A 14,189-nucleotide genomic window follows, 5' to 3' on the forward strand; every position below is an offset into this window, starting at 1 on the left:
CACTCGGACGCACTTCCGTGTGCTGCGCGTGATTCACGCAACAGTTGTTTAAGGAATGAAGGCAAAAATAAAAGCACCTCCTTCATTTCTGATTTTAAACATAAAAACAGGAGTGTCATAACGATGCCATACGCGCGAAAATCACGCAGCCACGCATCATTCACTGATGACACACGGAACTGCAACGCACGAAAAAACGCTACGTTTTGTGCACGTGCAAAATGCACACGTTGGTGTGAAAAAGGCCTACGGCTACATTCACACGAGCGTATCAGATTCACGCGCGTGAAAAACGCGAGTGAATCTGGTCCGTTATGCATCAGTGTGCTTTGCGAGTGGCATGCGTTATTCATGCACTCGCAAAGCACATCTTTTTTTTCTTCAATTGAATTGATGCGTAAATTACCCACAGCTCACAGATATGCATCCGTGTGCTGTGCGTGATTTTCACACACCCATTGACTTCAATGGGTGATAGGTTCATGAAAAATGCACCAATACAGGACATGCAGTGAGTTTTACGCAACGGACTCTCGCTGCATGAAAACTCCTGCATGTGTGAACGGCCCCATTGAAATCAATGGGTCCTTGTGCTGCGCGTGATTTTCCTGCGCAGCACGCGGCCATTATTCACATTCGTCTGAATGAGCCCTAAGATCCGGGTTGACATTGCGTGTTTTTGATGCTTTTTTTGTGTTTTAAAATACTCCAACAATAATGCATTTGAAAAAATGCATGCGTTTTTGTAGTGTTGCAGCTGTAAGCCTCTGACCATTCACTTCATAACAGATTACAGCTGAAACATTTAAAAATTGCATGCGTTTTTTGGATGTGATTCTTGTGGCTGTGATTGAAATAAAAACACAACAAAAAGACGCATTGTGAAATCGCCATAGTGTAGTACGTATGAAGATATAACGTGGGTATGAATATACTCACGTGTAAGTTGAAGAGTGTACTACTATGGAGGCAACGGGGCTGGATCTTCCTTTGTTGTGGTCCTGAAGTGTTTACTGCGATTATTCCTTCTCCCTGTGGGACTAGTCAGATGGTGGTTATGGTTCGGACCTATAGTTTGACCGTCTGGCTACAGGCACCCTTTGTTCATAGTAAACCAAGCATTTTGAGCAATATAAGGGTATGTTCACACGCAGTGTTTTCAGACGTAAATCAGGCATTTTACGCCTCGAATTACGCCTGAAAAAACGCCCCTAATACGCCTACAAACATCTGCCCATTGCCTGCAATTAATTTTACGATGTTCTGTTCCCACGAGCCTTTATTTTACGCGTCGCTGTCAAAATACGGTGCATAAAATGACTGATCGTCAAAAGAAGTGCAGGACACTTCTTGGGACGTTTTTGGAGGCGTTTTTCATTGACTCCATTGAAAAACAGCTCCAAAAACGGGCGTAAAAAAACCCTTGCGAAAAAACGCGAGTTGTTAAAAAAACGTCTGAAAATCAGGAGCTGTTTTCACCTGAAAACAGCTCCGTATTTTCAGACGTTTTTTGGTCACTATGTGTGAATATACCCTCAGGGTCAGTTCACAAAGAGTATTTCTTGGCTCTGATTATGCGGAAGCTGCCTCGGAAATGCGACGCTCATTTCTGAGTGTTTTTTGCTGCGAAAAATGCCACGAAAAAACGCTAAAAAATATGTGCAGGCAGTTAAAAATCTGCCTCAAAATTCCTGAAGGAATTCTGAGGCAGATTTTTTCTGCCTGCAAAAAACTCAGCGTGAACAGGGCCTTAAAACAATGCTGGCTGTTCAAAATCTGCCTCAAAAAGTGTAAACTACCCCTAATAAGGCTGGGTTCACACAGAGTTTTTTGCAGGCAGAAAATCTGCCTCAAAATTCAGTTTGATAGGGCATGTCCCTTCTTTTTCCCGTGAGATGTTTTTTGGCACATTTTCCTATGTGGTTTCCGCGTCAAAAAACGTGTCAAAAAACTCAGTGTGAACTGACCTTAATAGTTATTTATTTCAATATTTAGTAAAAAAAATAAAATAAACCAAAAACATTAAAAAGCATAAAATGGAGCACAATGTTTCCAGGGTAAAGCCGCTTCAGTAATAAAAAGTGAGAAAAAGTAGAATAACTTTGTGTCAACAACTAGACTTTTTATTATAGGTTGTGTTTTCTCATCATTTTCAATGTTTATACCCAGAGATTGAAAGTTAGTAGAGAAATAATACTTCTGACAGCTGAGGGTTTGTTACAATGAATCCAGTTTGGACAATCCTCTTTGTACTCAAATCTGATAGCCATTACCTACACTGATACATTGTAACAACCCCACAGGACAGAAAGGAGATTTGTATTGCTGATCTATTCAGCGTCCATTGTATTGCCTGGCTACAATTGTAGCAAACCTATGAGAAGTATTAGGTCTACTCGTTTTCAGACTTGCTAGAAACAAGAATATTTCTATTTACTGATGGCAATCAGAGATCATGAAAAAAAAATGAGGAATTAAAAAAATAATGTTAAAATGGTGCTTGACTGTATTTTACAGTCATTTTGCTTGGTATACATGAAACATTCATTTTTCGTGTTTTCGTTTTTTACTTCCCACCTTCCAAGAGCCATAACTTTTTTTATTTTTCCGTCAATGGAGTGGTGTTAAGGGTTATTTTTTGCGGGAGGAGTTGTAGTTTCTATTGGCACTATTTTGGGTATGTTCACACGCTTAACCAAAAACGTCTGAAAATACGGAGCTGTTTTCAAGGGAAAACAGCTCCTGATTTTCAGAAGTTATTTAAGTCACTCGTGATATTCGCAGCGTTTTTGGCTGCGTTTTTTACGGCCGTTTTTGGAGCTGTTTTCTATAGAGTCAATGAAAAACGGCTGCAAGAACGTCCCATGAAGTGACATGCACTTCTTTTTTGCGGCCATTTTTTAACGCAGCCATTTTTCAAAACAGCCGCGTAAAAATGGCCCATCGGAACTGAACGCCGTTTTTTCCATTGAAATCAATGGGCAGATGTTTGGAGGCGTTTATGGCCCGAAAAACGGCCGAACATAGGCCATGTGAACATACCCTCAGAGTACCATATAATGTACTGGGAAACTGAAAAAAAATTCTTTGTGGGGTAGAATTGGAAAAAAATATGATTCCTCCATTATTTTTTGTGGTTTCATTTTACGTCTTGAACAGTGCGTTAAAAACGACAACTTAACTTTGTTCTGCTGGTCAATATGATTACGGCGATTTCAAATTTATATTGTTTTTCTTATGTTTTACTACTTTTACAAAGAAAAAAATATTTTGTGTTGCCACAATCTGAAAGCCATTAGGCCTTATTCACACGACAGGGTCCGAGTGTCGGCCGATAAAATCTGCCTTTTTGGGCTGTTTTTCCCGTCCGGTTTGCATCCGTTTTGCATCCGCTCCGATTCCGTTCCGGGCCGTGTTGCCGTTTTTAACGGCCGATTTTGACACATTTTGCATCCGTTTTTTTCCCTGTCCATTTTAAAATCGAATGAATTTCATTTGTAAATTTTTGCCACACACTTCCTTCTGTATATAATGCCACACACTGCCCTCTGTAGATACTGCCACAGCCCCCCTGTAGGTAGTGCCACACAGTCTCCTGTAGGTAGTGCCACACAGCTCCCGGTAGGTAATGCCACACAGCCTCCTGTAGGTAATGCCACACAGCCCCCTGTAGGTAATGCCACACAGCCCCCTGTAGGTTGTGTCACACAGCACCCTGTAGGTAGTGCCACACAGCACCCTGTAGGTGGTGCCACACAGGCCCCCTTGTAGATAGTGCCACACAGCCCCCTGTAGGTAATGCCACACAGCCCCCCTGTAGGTAATGCCACACAGCCCCCTTGTACATAGTAACCCCCATAGATGGCATCCCCTCCCCCTACTTTCCTGTAGGGGTTGACTCCAGGAGAAGTCCCTCACTTCACTGTCCAACAGTGAAGTGAGATACTTCTGCTGGATCGGAATCCCCAGCCACAGCGGGGGGGGGGGGGGGGGATTCCGCTTCAGAAGTCCCTGACGTCACTGTGTCCATATATGGACAGTGAAGGCAGGGTCTTCTCCTGGAGCGGAATCCCCGGCCACATCGCCGGGGATTCTGCTTCAGAAGTCTGTGACGTCACTGTGTCCATATATGCAAAGTGAAGGCAGGGACTTCTCCTGGAGCGGAATCCCCGGCCACATCGCCGGGGATTCCGCTTCAGAAGTCTGTGATGTCACTGTGTCCATGGACATGGACACAGTAAAGTCACGGACTTCTCCTGGAGCAGAATCCCCAATCCCCGGCTACAGCGTTGCCGCAGCTGTGGCTGGGGATTGGGGATTCCACTCCTACAGGGAGCAAAAAAATACTCTCCTCCTCCTTCTCACATGCACTTCGCACTGTGAGGAGAAGAAGGAGAGAGCGAGCGATGGAAGACACGGCCGTCACTTGGAGCACATTCAAGTGATGGCCGTGTATTACCCGGCCCCATAGACTTCTATGGGAGTCAGGTGGCCGGGTGAACAGCCGAAAATAGGGCATGTCCCATTTTTTGACGGCCGGCATGGCCTTGGATACGTTCGACCACTGCGGTCGCGCAGGGCGCCAGCGGGTGTATCCCCTCGCCGTTGCAACTACCAGCGGGGATACACACACTAACTGCAGTCGCCTTTCCACCCGGGCGCTTCTTAGCTTAGTGGCCGTCGCTACCGCTGCAGCAGCCATAGTGGCTGCTAGCGGTGACACCGGGCATGAGGGCGGTGGCGCCGCTAGCAACTGCTGCGGCTGCTACAGCGGTAGCGACGGCACTATAGCAGAGCAGGGAGGTATCTTCCAGCTCTGCTATCTTCCAGCGCCACTGTAGCTCCCTGAAGGAGCGGAATCCCCATGTGGCCGGGGATTCCGCACCTGGAGCGCTGCTTGATGTCTGTCTATATATGGACAGTGACATCAGGGGAAACTCCTGAAGCGGAATCCCCGATCAAAGCGTTGCAGACGCTATGACCGGGGCTTCCACTCCAGGAGAAGCCAATGATGTCATGGACACAGACGACAGGAGCTTCTCCTGGAGTGGAATCGACGGTCACAGCGTCAGCAACGCTGTGGACGGGGATTCCGCTACAGGAGTTTCCCCTGATGTCACTGTCCATATATGGACAGACATCAAACAGCGCTCCAGGTGCGGAATCCCCGGCCACATGGGGATTCCGCTCCTTCAGGGAGCTACAGTGGCGCTGGAAGATAGCAGAGCTATCCACACATTTATTTGATAGCTGGGAAAGCTGGGTATTTTGTGTGCTCCTGCACAGTTGTCCTTTTTTGAATGTCTATTGCCAGCCAGCTATCAGGGTCATTTCGTAGTCCTTGCACTACAAGGGGGCTGTGGGCAGTGTGGCACTACCAACCAGGGGACTGTGGGCTGTGTGGCACTACCAACCAAGGGGCTGTGGGCTGTGTGGCACTACCAACCAGGTGGCTGTGGGCTGTGTGGCACTACCAACCAGGGGGCTGTGTGGCACTACCAACCAGGGGGCTGTGGGCTGTGTGGCACTACCAACCAGGGGGCTGTGGGCTGTGTGGCACTACCAACCAGGGGGCTGTGTGGCACTACCAACCAGGGGGCTGTGTGGCACTACCAACCAGGGGGCTGTGTGGCACTACCAACCAGGGGGCTGTGGGGCACTACCAACCAGGGGGCTGTGTGGCACTACCAACCAGGGGGCTGTGGGCAGTGTGGCACTACCTACCAGGGGGCTGTGGGTAGTGTGGCACTACCTACCAGGGGGCTGTGGGCAGTGTGGCACTACCAACCAGGGGGCTGTGGGCTGTGTGGCACTACCAACCAGGGAGCTGTGGGCTGTGTGGCACTACCAACCAGGTGGCTGTGGGCTGTGTGGCACTACCAACCAGGGGGCTGTGTGGCACTACCAACCAGGGGGCTGTGTGGCACTACCAACCAGGGGGCTGTGGGCTGTGTGGAACTACCAGCCAGGGGGCTGTGGTCTGTGTGGCACTAACAACCAGGGGGCTGTTGGGCACTACCAACCAGGGGGCTGTGGGCTGTGTGACACTACCAACCAGGGGGCTGTGGGCAGTGTGGCACTACCTACCAGGGGGCTGTGGGCTGTGTGGCACTACCAACCAGGGGACTGTGGGCTGTGTGGCACTATCAACCAGGGGGCTGTGTGGCACTATCAACCAGGGGGCTGTGTGGCACTACCGACCAGGGGGCTGTGTGGCACTACCGACCAGGGGGCTGTGGGGCACTACCAACCAGGGGGCCGTGGGGCACTACCAACCAGGGAGCTGTGTGGCACTCCCTTTCAGGGGGCTGTGGGCTGTGTGGCACTCCCTACCAGGGGTCTTTGCGGCACTCCCTACCAGGGGTCTGTGCGGCACTCCATAGCAGGGGGCTGTGCAGCACTTCCTACCAGGGAGCTGTGCGGCACTCCCTACAGGGGGCTGTGTGGCGCGCTCTACAGGGGGCTGTGTGGCGCGCTCTACAGGGGGCTGTGTGGCGCTCTTTAAAGCGATTTCGAAGCAATATGCGCCGCAAAAATGCACTATTTTTGGCGGATTTCTGTGACTGAATTACCTGAGGTTTTTGGAGATTCTGCTGCAGAACATACCCTAATACAAATTTTACTTTGCAGAAAAGGCCACAATCACAGAATTTTCTGATATTTATAGGACTTTTGTTTTGTTTTTTTCAGGCACTGGTCATTGTGGTCATTCTAGGATGGATCTTTGTGCCAATCTATGTGAAAGCAGGGGTAAGTGATAATAATGGACATTCTTCCAAATTCTACTGAAAAATATTTATTTGTATCCACTTTGGTAGTTTTTAATCAGGGAGTGGATCTTTTTGTTATTAACTTCATAGGCAAATTTAAACTCTCAACAAATGTGTTATATAAATGCCGGAAATTTGTCTTTTATGCCATTGGAGAATGCCATGGTCCAGTATTTTATATGGCTTTTTGCAAAAAAGTAGCAGAGAGGTTTGTGTTTCTGGTATACATTTAACGTACTGTATATGCCCGAGACATGCCACCGATGAATGCAACTAAATGCCATATTATCCATATTTAGTTGGATAATTTGGCCATTGACTGACATGTGAATAGAGCCTGAATTATATAGCAATTGTAACGGTTTGTCAATGTCAATGTTAGGCTCTGTTCACATTTGCGTTAGTTATTTTCTGTCAGTTTTTATTTCTATTTGACGGCCAGATTAGCATAGCCTGCTACATTATTCTATTAAGTAAAAAAAACAGAGAACTGACAGACCAATAATAAGTCAATAGAATCCATCAGGATCTTTTAGGTTTCCTTGCAAAACAGATCCATCATATCCGTAATGGCTTCTGTAAAATCAAAAGCCGTGATGCTAGTGTGAACAGGGCAGCTTGGTGGCTCGGTGATTAGCACTGGTGCTTTGCAATTCCAACCAAGGACAACATCTGCATGGAGTTTGTATGTTTTCCCAGTGTTTGTGTGGGTTTCCTCCGAGTACTCTGGTTTCCTCCCACACCCCACCAACATACTGATAGGGAACTTAGATTATGAGCCCCAATGGGTACAGTAAGCATGAACCTTTGTACAGTGTTGGTGCTATATCAATATCATCAGAGTCTAAATGTTTTTACCTACAGACTGGAATCAGTACGGAATCCTTATTTTAAATCTCTATTTATTTCCTAGGTAGTGACTATGCCAGAGTACCTACGAAAACGTTTTGGAGGGGATCGGATTCGAATTTACCTTTCTGTTCTGTCCCTACTACTTTATGTGTTCACCAAGATCTCTGTGAGTTCCTCTTAAGTTTATACCCAGGGAACATTTGCAGGGTCAATTTCAAACTGACAACTCTGCATGTTCCTCATGTTTACACTGATTTCATGCGGAAGTTTCTGTATTTGTGGGTCAAGATGTTCACAAATATTTGCACACTGGGATGAAATAGCTGTTTGTTCCTTGTTGTGTGTGCGCTTACATTTTGCTGGATGTTATATCTTAAAAGGGTTGTCTGAGAGTATAAGAAAAGAATCTGGCTGCAAAAAATGTTATAAAATAACAAATGAAACATTACTCACCTATTAAATACCCTGCCGCTCCAGTGCCGATGCTCCGGTGGTCCCCACTGGTCTTTTGTTAACTTTTCTTGCACCGATGACATTCCGTACATCCAGTGACCGCTGCAGCCAATTACTGACCTCAGTGGTCACATGCTGTATATGCTGGCATTCACCGATCACTTGGAATAACGGTACATCATCTATGCAGGAAATGTAAGCAAAGACCGTTGGGGACCACTGGAGCATTGACGCTGGAGCTGCAGGATATTTTATAGGTGATTAATGTTTGGGTTATTATTTTATCACATTTGCTGCAGCTAGTTTCTTTTCTTATACTCTCGGACAACCCCTTTAAGCAGAAATCTAGCTGTAGAGAAGGTACACTTTGATAAGCACTCACAATTTTGCTTGACAACATATACCACTTTTCACTCAGCAACTTTACTTTCTTAGTAGATGATTCCAGAATAGGGGGTTCTAAGGTTTTGAACTTTAATTCAAACGCAAAACTGTAACAGAAGATCCCCAGGAGGACACAGATTTGCAGTTTTAACAGATTTTATTGAAATTAAGTGGCACGACTAAACAGAGCGGTTCTAGAACCTGGGGAGGGGAAACCTGGGGAGGGGACGTTTCCAAGCTGGGTTGCGCCAAAGTGATTGTCAGCTTTCAGCGAGACCTATTGTGCTGTTATAAGCCTCTTAAAGGCTACTCTCTACCTAGGCATTTCTCACAGGGTTGCACCAGTCACAGTATTAGAAACACTCTGCACCTCTGTGGGTTCTCGTGGCCAAAACTCCACTACCTTTCACCGAATTCCTGATTACCTGCGACTGTGAGCATGCAACATACACATCATACAATACTCTGCACATTAGCAGTATGGCCGTAGTTCACAGAGTGACCACCAAAACTCTAGTCGAAATCCCTGTTAGAAATAGGTACCATCACTTTAAAGCTATGTACACCTTTGGGGTATTTTTATTTTTACTGAAATACATATATTTAGTGATTAAAACAACTTTTGTAATGTACTGTGATGACCACCAATACGGCTTTTCACAACGGTCACTAACGGGCCTTAGGCTAGGCTGTCGCCTTTTCACAACGGTTTTAGGCTAGGCTGTCGCATTTTCACGGTGGCCTAGTCTAAGTCCTGCAGGGTGTTCTGTGCAGGCTGATGACAGCCAGGCTCCTGCTCTAATGGTAGCGTTCTAAGTTTTCTTCAATCGCGACCGATTAACCCGTTTGATGGGCTCCCTCTGTCACCCCAGGCCTGCCCAGGCTATATGTCAATTAGGCCGCGCCAGAGGCATGGCCTAATAGATTGCTACGTATACCAAAGCATTATATAAGCGATCAAAAGATTGCATAGTAAAGTCCCCTAGTGCGACTTAAAAAATAAGTAATTAATGTGAAGTAAAAATTATTAATAAAGGTGCACAGTAAAAAAAACAAAAAAAAAACAATATGTTTTTCCATAAAAAGTGGTTGTATTTAGTAAAAGTGTAAAAAAGAAATGCAAATATATTGTAAAAAAAACAAGCCCTCATATGGCTACAGAGATGGGAAAATACAACAGTTGTGGCTCTTGGAAAGCGATGATGCAAAAACAAATAATTTTAGTTGAAAAGTTTTAATTTCGCAAAAGTAGTAAAACATAAAAGCCTTACACATATGTCATATCGCCGTAATCGTACCGACCCATAGAATAAAGGTAACATGTTATATACACTGCACGGTAAATGGCGTAAATATTAAAACGCGTAGAACAATGACGGAATTGTTGGGTTTTTTCTATTCCTCCTCCCAAAAAGTAAATTAAAAAAGATATGTACCTATATGGTGCCATTGAAAAATACAACTAATCCTGCAAAAAACAACTCCTCATACAGCTATGTCAACCGAAAAATATAAAAGTTGGAGCTCTTTGAATGTGACGATGGAAAAACAAAATTGTTTGTTCCTTTAGGCATAAAATAGGCTGGTCACTAAGGGGTTAAGACTCGGCTGACAGAGGCTCCTGTGTGCTCCTGAACATTTCTTTTAAGCTCAGTTTCGATCAAGACAAAGTAGATACTGTGATACATAGAAACTTCAGTGAATTCAATTCAAGTGAAATTTCTTAATAAAAGTACATTACAAAAGGAATTTTAATCACCAAATAAATGTATTTTTAAAAAGAAAGGAAAGGTGCACACAGCCTTAAAGGATCGCTCATATTAAAGAGGTTTTCCGAGTTAATACTTTTATGTGTCATTGCTTTTAATCCGGAAATGTCCTTACATTTGTAATGTTCTTACAGTTTCAAAATTGGCCCCGTTTCCCGATGTTGTCGTGGGGCACATGACTGGTGACGTCACTCTCCGTGCCCGCTATGTTTATCAGCTGTATACATGTTACGTGGTCAAACTGTCAAAGTTTCTGCCTGGTATACGACATGTGACTGGTGAGGTGCCGTATATGGGCTGTTCTGTTATACAGCCATAAAAGTTTTAACTCGGAAAACCCCTTTAACTTGTAACTGCAGTATAACAACAGTAAGGGCCTGTTCACAACACGTTTTGGCACTACATTTAGGGCTTATTTAGACGAACGTGTAATACGTCCGTGCAACGAATGTGTAATACGTCCGTGCTACAAGCGTGATTTTCACGCGCCTCGCACGGACCTATGTTAGTCTATGGGGCCCTGCAGACTGTCAGTGATTTTCACGCAGCATGTGTTCGTTGTGTACAACGCACGACATGTCTTATATTTGTGCGTTGTTCGCGCATCACGCACCCATTGAAGTCAATGGATGCATGAAAATCACGCGCAGCACACGGAAGCACTTCCGTGTGACGCTCGTGATTCGCGCAACAGCAGTAAAACTATGAATGAAAACAGAAAAGCACCACGTTCTTTTCTGTTTAGAAACATACAGTGTCATAATGATCATGCGAAAGGCACGCAGACACGCATCATATGGTGATGACACACGGAGCTGTTAAGTACCTTTTGCGCGCGCAAAACGCACACGCTCGTGTAAATCCGGCCTAAGTTTGCACATTGGGAAAGCTCCCTACGTACATGCTAATCGACTCCATAGGGCTCCATTAGCCTGACAAAGTCCGAAAGATTGTCCTTTTGTCCTCCGTCGGACTGGTATACGTCAGTATAGTTTTTTTTTTTGACGATGGAATAACTTAGTATACAATGCTATTCCGTCCTGAGGGATCCTGCAAAAAAAACATATATACCGTGCTGTATACTTTTTCTTTACATGGGAACCTATGTGTGACAAATGCCACTGCATGGCATGCATCACAGGTATACCTTAAAGAGGCTCAGTCACCAGTTCATCACTTCCATATCTCCTACCTAATCTAATAGGTGCTTTATTGCTGATAACTCCTGTGTTTTTTGTTTAAAAAAAATGTTTATTATTTCCGAAGTTATGCTCTTTTTTATGCTAATTTCCTCTTAAGTCCTTAACACCGAAGGACGGTCCTCTGCAGCTGCTAGTTCGCGCAACAGGAAGGATATATCCTGTGATGGCGCGGGTACTGACACTGTACCCACGCGATCAGCGGCAGGAGCACAGCTGTTATACACAGCCTGGCTCCTGCCGCAACTGCCGGAATCGAAGCGCGCTCCGATTCCGGCAGTTTAACCCATTAAATGCCGCTGTCAATAGTGACAGCGGCATCTAATGTGCTTGACAGAGGGAGGGAGCAAACAAATCGCGGGTCGCCGTCGGGTTTCCATGACAGCCGGGGGCCTAACAAAGACCCCCAGGTCTGTCTTCAGCAAATGCCTGTTAGGCGATGCCGGAGGCATGACCTAATAGATTACGCTACGCATACTGACATACTTTACACGTTGTTCATCTAGCTGATTACTTGGCACTATGTATGGGACTAACCTCCCCATACCCCCGGGTTTACTAACTACTTACCTATAATTGAGCGTGTGTTAGGTCTCTAGTGGACGGTTGATTCTGTTGGTTCTGGTCTTTTTCATCTGACCCTGTTGTATATGTCTCCGTGTTTATTGTATCAGATCTCTTTTCTCATTATTTGTTATTGTTACTATATTTAATAAAGATTTTTTGTACTTTTATCTTTGGAGTACATTACTTGCTTTAGGGTCATGTCCCATCTTTGGTTCGTTTTTAGGTCTATACATTAAAAGGGACCCCAGTACACGCCACTCTTGGTGTGAGGTTGTTGTTTAGGTTGTATGACCTAATAGATTGCCTGTCAGTTTTACACTGACAGGCAATAATGCTTTGGTATACTAAGTATACCAAAGCATTATATATGCGATCAGCAGATCGGATAGTGAAGTGTCCTGGTGGGACTTAAAAAAAAAATGTCAATCAGTTAAATAAAGTTTGTGAAAAAAACTAAAAATAAATTACAGTCAAAATCAAATAAAACTACTTTTTTTGCCCAAAAAGTGGTTTTATTTAGTAAAAGTGTCAAAACAAATAACACATACACATATATGGTATCCCCGCGATCGTAACAACTTGACCAATAAAATGAACACATTAATTAAACCACCGGATGAACGGCGTCCAAAAAAAATGCAAAAAACAACGGCAAAATTCTCTCTTTTCTCCCATTCCCCCCATAAAAAATAAAATAAAAGTTAATCTATAAGTCCTATGTACCCCAAAATAGTACTAATGAAAACTACACATTGGCCCGCAAAAATCAAGCCCACATACGGCCACATCGACGGAAAAATAAAAAAGTTACGTCTCTTCGAATGCGGCGATGCAAAAACAAGTAATTTTTTTCTAAAAGGGTTTTTATTGTGCAAACGTAGAAAAAACATATGAAAACTTTACATATTTGGTATCCCCGTAATCGTGCCGACCCATAGAATAAAGTTAACATGTTATTTACGCTGCATAGTAAACTACGTCAATTTATAACGTGAAAATTAATGCTGGAATAGCTGCATATTTTCAATTCTCTCCTAAAATAAAGTTAATAAAAGTTAATCAAATATATTTTAAGCATCTAAAAATGGTACCATTACAAAATACAACTCGTCCCGCAAAAAACAAGCCCTTATACGGCTATGTCGACGGAATAAAAAAAAAGTTACGACTCTTGGAATGCGACCGTGAAAAAACAAAAAATAATCCTTGGTCATTAACGTGCAAAATGGCCCGGTCATTAAGGGGTTAATGGCTAACTGGGCGTTTTTTTACTTTTCACCTTGTGGGCGTTGTATAGAAAACTGTATGATGCCTCCTGCTGCTGCTGAGGAGGATAAACGTCCTGGCATGGCTGGAGGCGATGTCTGGTCCGTCTTCCATCGCTCCAGTGAAGGACCTGCGGGAGTAAGTAACGTCACAGCGTGATCTCGCGATTCTAGCGGAGATCACGCTGGGCTGTGAATCACGCTGGGCTGGACTGAAGAGAAGTGTATGACGCTGATTGGTCAGTGTCATACAGTTTTCTATACAACGCCCACATGGTGAAAAGAAAAAAAACGCCCAGTTGGCCACTAAGAGAAATTAGCATAACTATAAAAAAAGAACATAACTTCGGAAAGAATAAATGCTTTTTTAAATATAAAACACAGGAGTTATCAGCATTAACCCCTTCAGGACTGAGCCTGTTTTGGCCTTCAGGACGAAGCCGATTTTTTCAAATCTGACATGTGTTACTTTATGTGGTAATAACACTGGAATGCTTTTACCTATCCTAGTGATTCTGAGAATGTTTTCTCGTGACATATTGTACTTTATGTTAGTGAAAAATTTGGTAGATAAATTCAATATTTATTTGTGAAAAACACCAAGATTTAGAGAAAATTTGCAAAAATGAGAATTTTTCTAAATTTTAATGTATCAGCTTGTAAAAAAGATAGTAATACCACACCAAATAGTTACTAGTTTACATTTCCCATATGTCTACTTTATGTTTGCATAGTTTTTTGAACATTCTTTTATTTTTCTAGGACATTACATGGCTTAGAACTTTAGCAGCAATTTCTCATATTTTCAAGAAAATTTCAAAAAGCTAGTTTTTTCAGGGACCAGTTCAGTTCTGAAGTGGCTTTGAGGGCCTTATATTTTAGAAAGTCCCCATAAATCATCCCATTTTGAAAACTGTACACCTCAAAGTA

General features: G+C 43.9%; 1 protein-coding gene across 1 annotated transcript in view; it reads left to right on the forward strand.

The window, feature by feature from the left end:
• SLC5A1 (solute carrier family 5 member 1) overlaps positions 1 to 14,189 on the forward strand; it is a 77,145-nt gene that overhangs the window by 11,008 nt on the left and 51,948 nt on the right. The window contains exons 2-3 of the mRNA XM_075831719.1: positions 6,691 to 6,750; positions 7,684 to 7,788. Coding sequence (XP_075687834.1) covers positions 7,693 to 7,788 — 96 coding nt within the window. The 5' untranslated portion in view covers positions 6,691 to 6,750; positions 7,684 to 7,692. The remainder of the gene's footprint in view (positions 1 to 6,690; positions 6,751 to 7,683; positions 7,789 to 14,189) is intronic.

Source organism: Rhinoderma darwinii, chromosome 1 (assembly GCF_050947455.1).
Source record: "Rhinoderma darwinii isolate aRhiDar2 chromosome 1, aRhiDar2.hap1, whole genome shotgun sequence".
NCBI classification, from domain to species: Eukaryota; Metazoa; Chordata; class Amphibia; order Anura; family Rhinodermatidae; genus Rhinoderma; species Rhinoderma darwinii.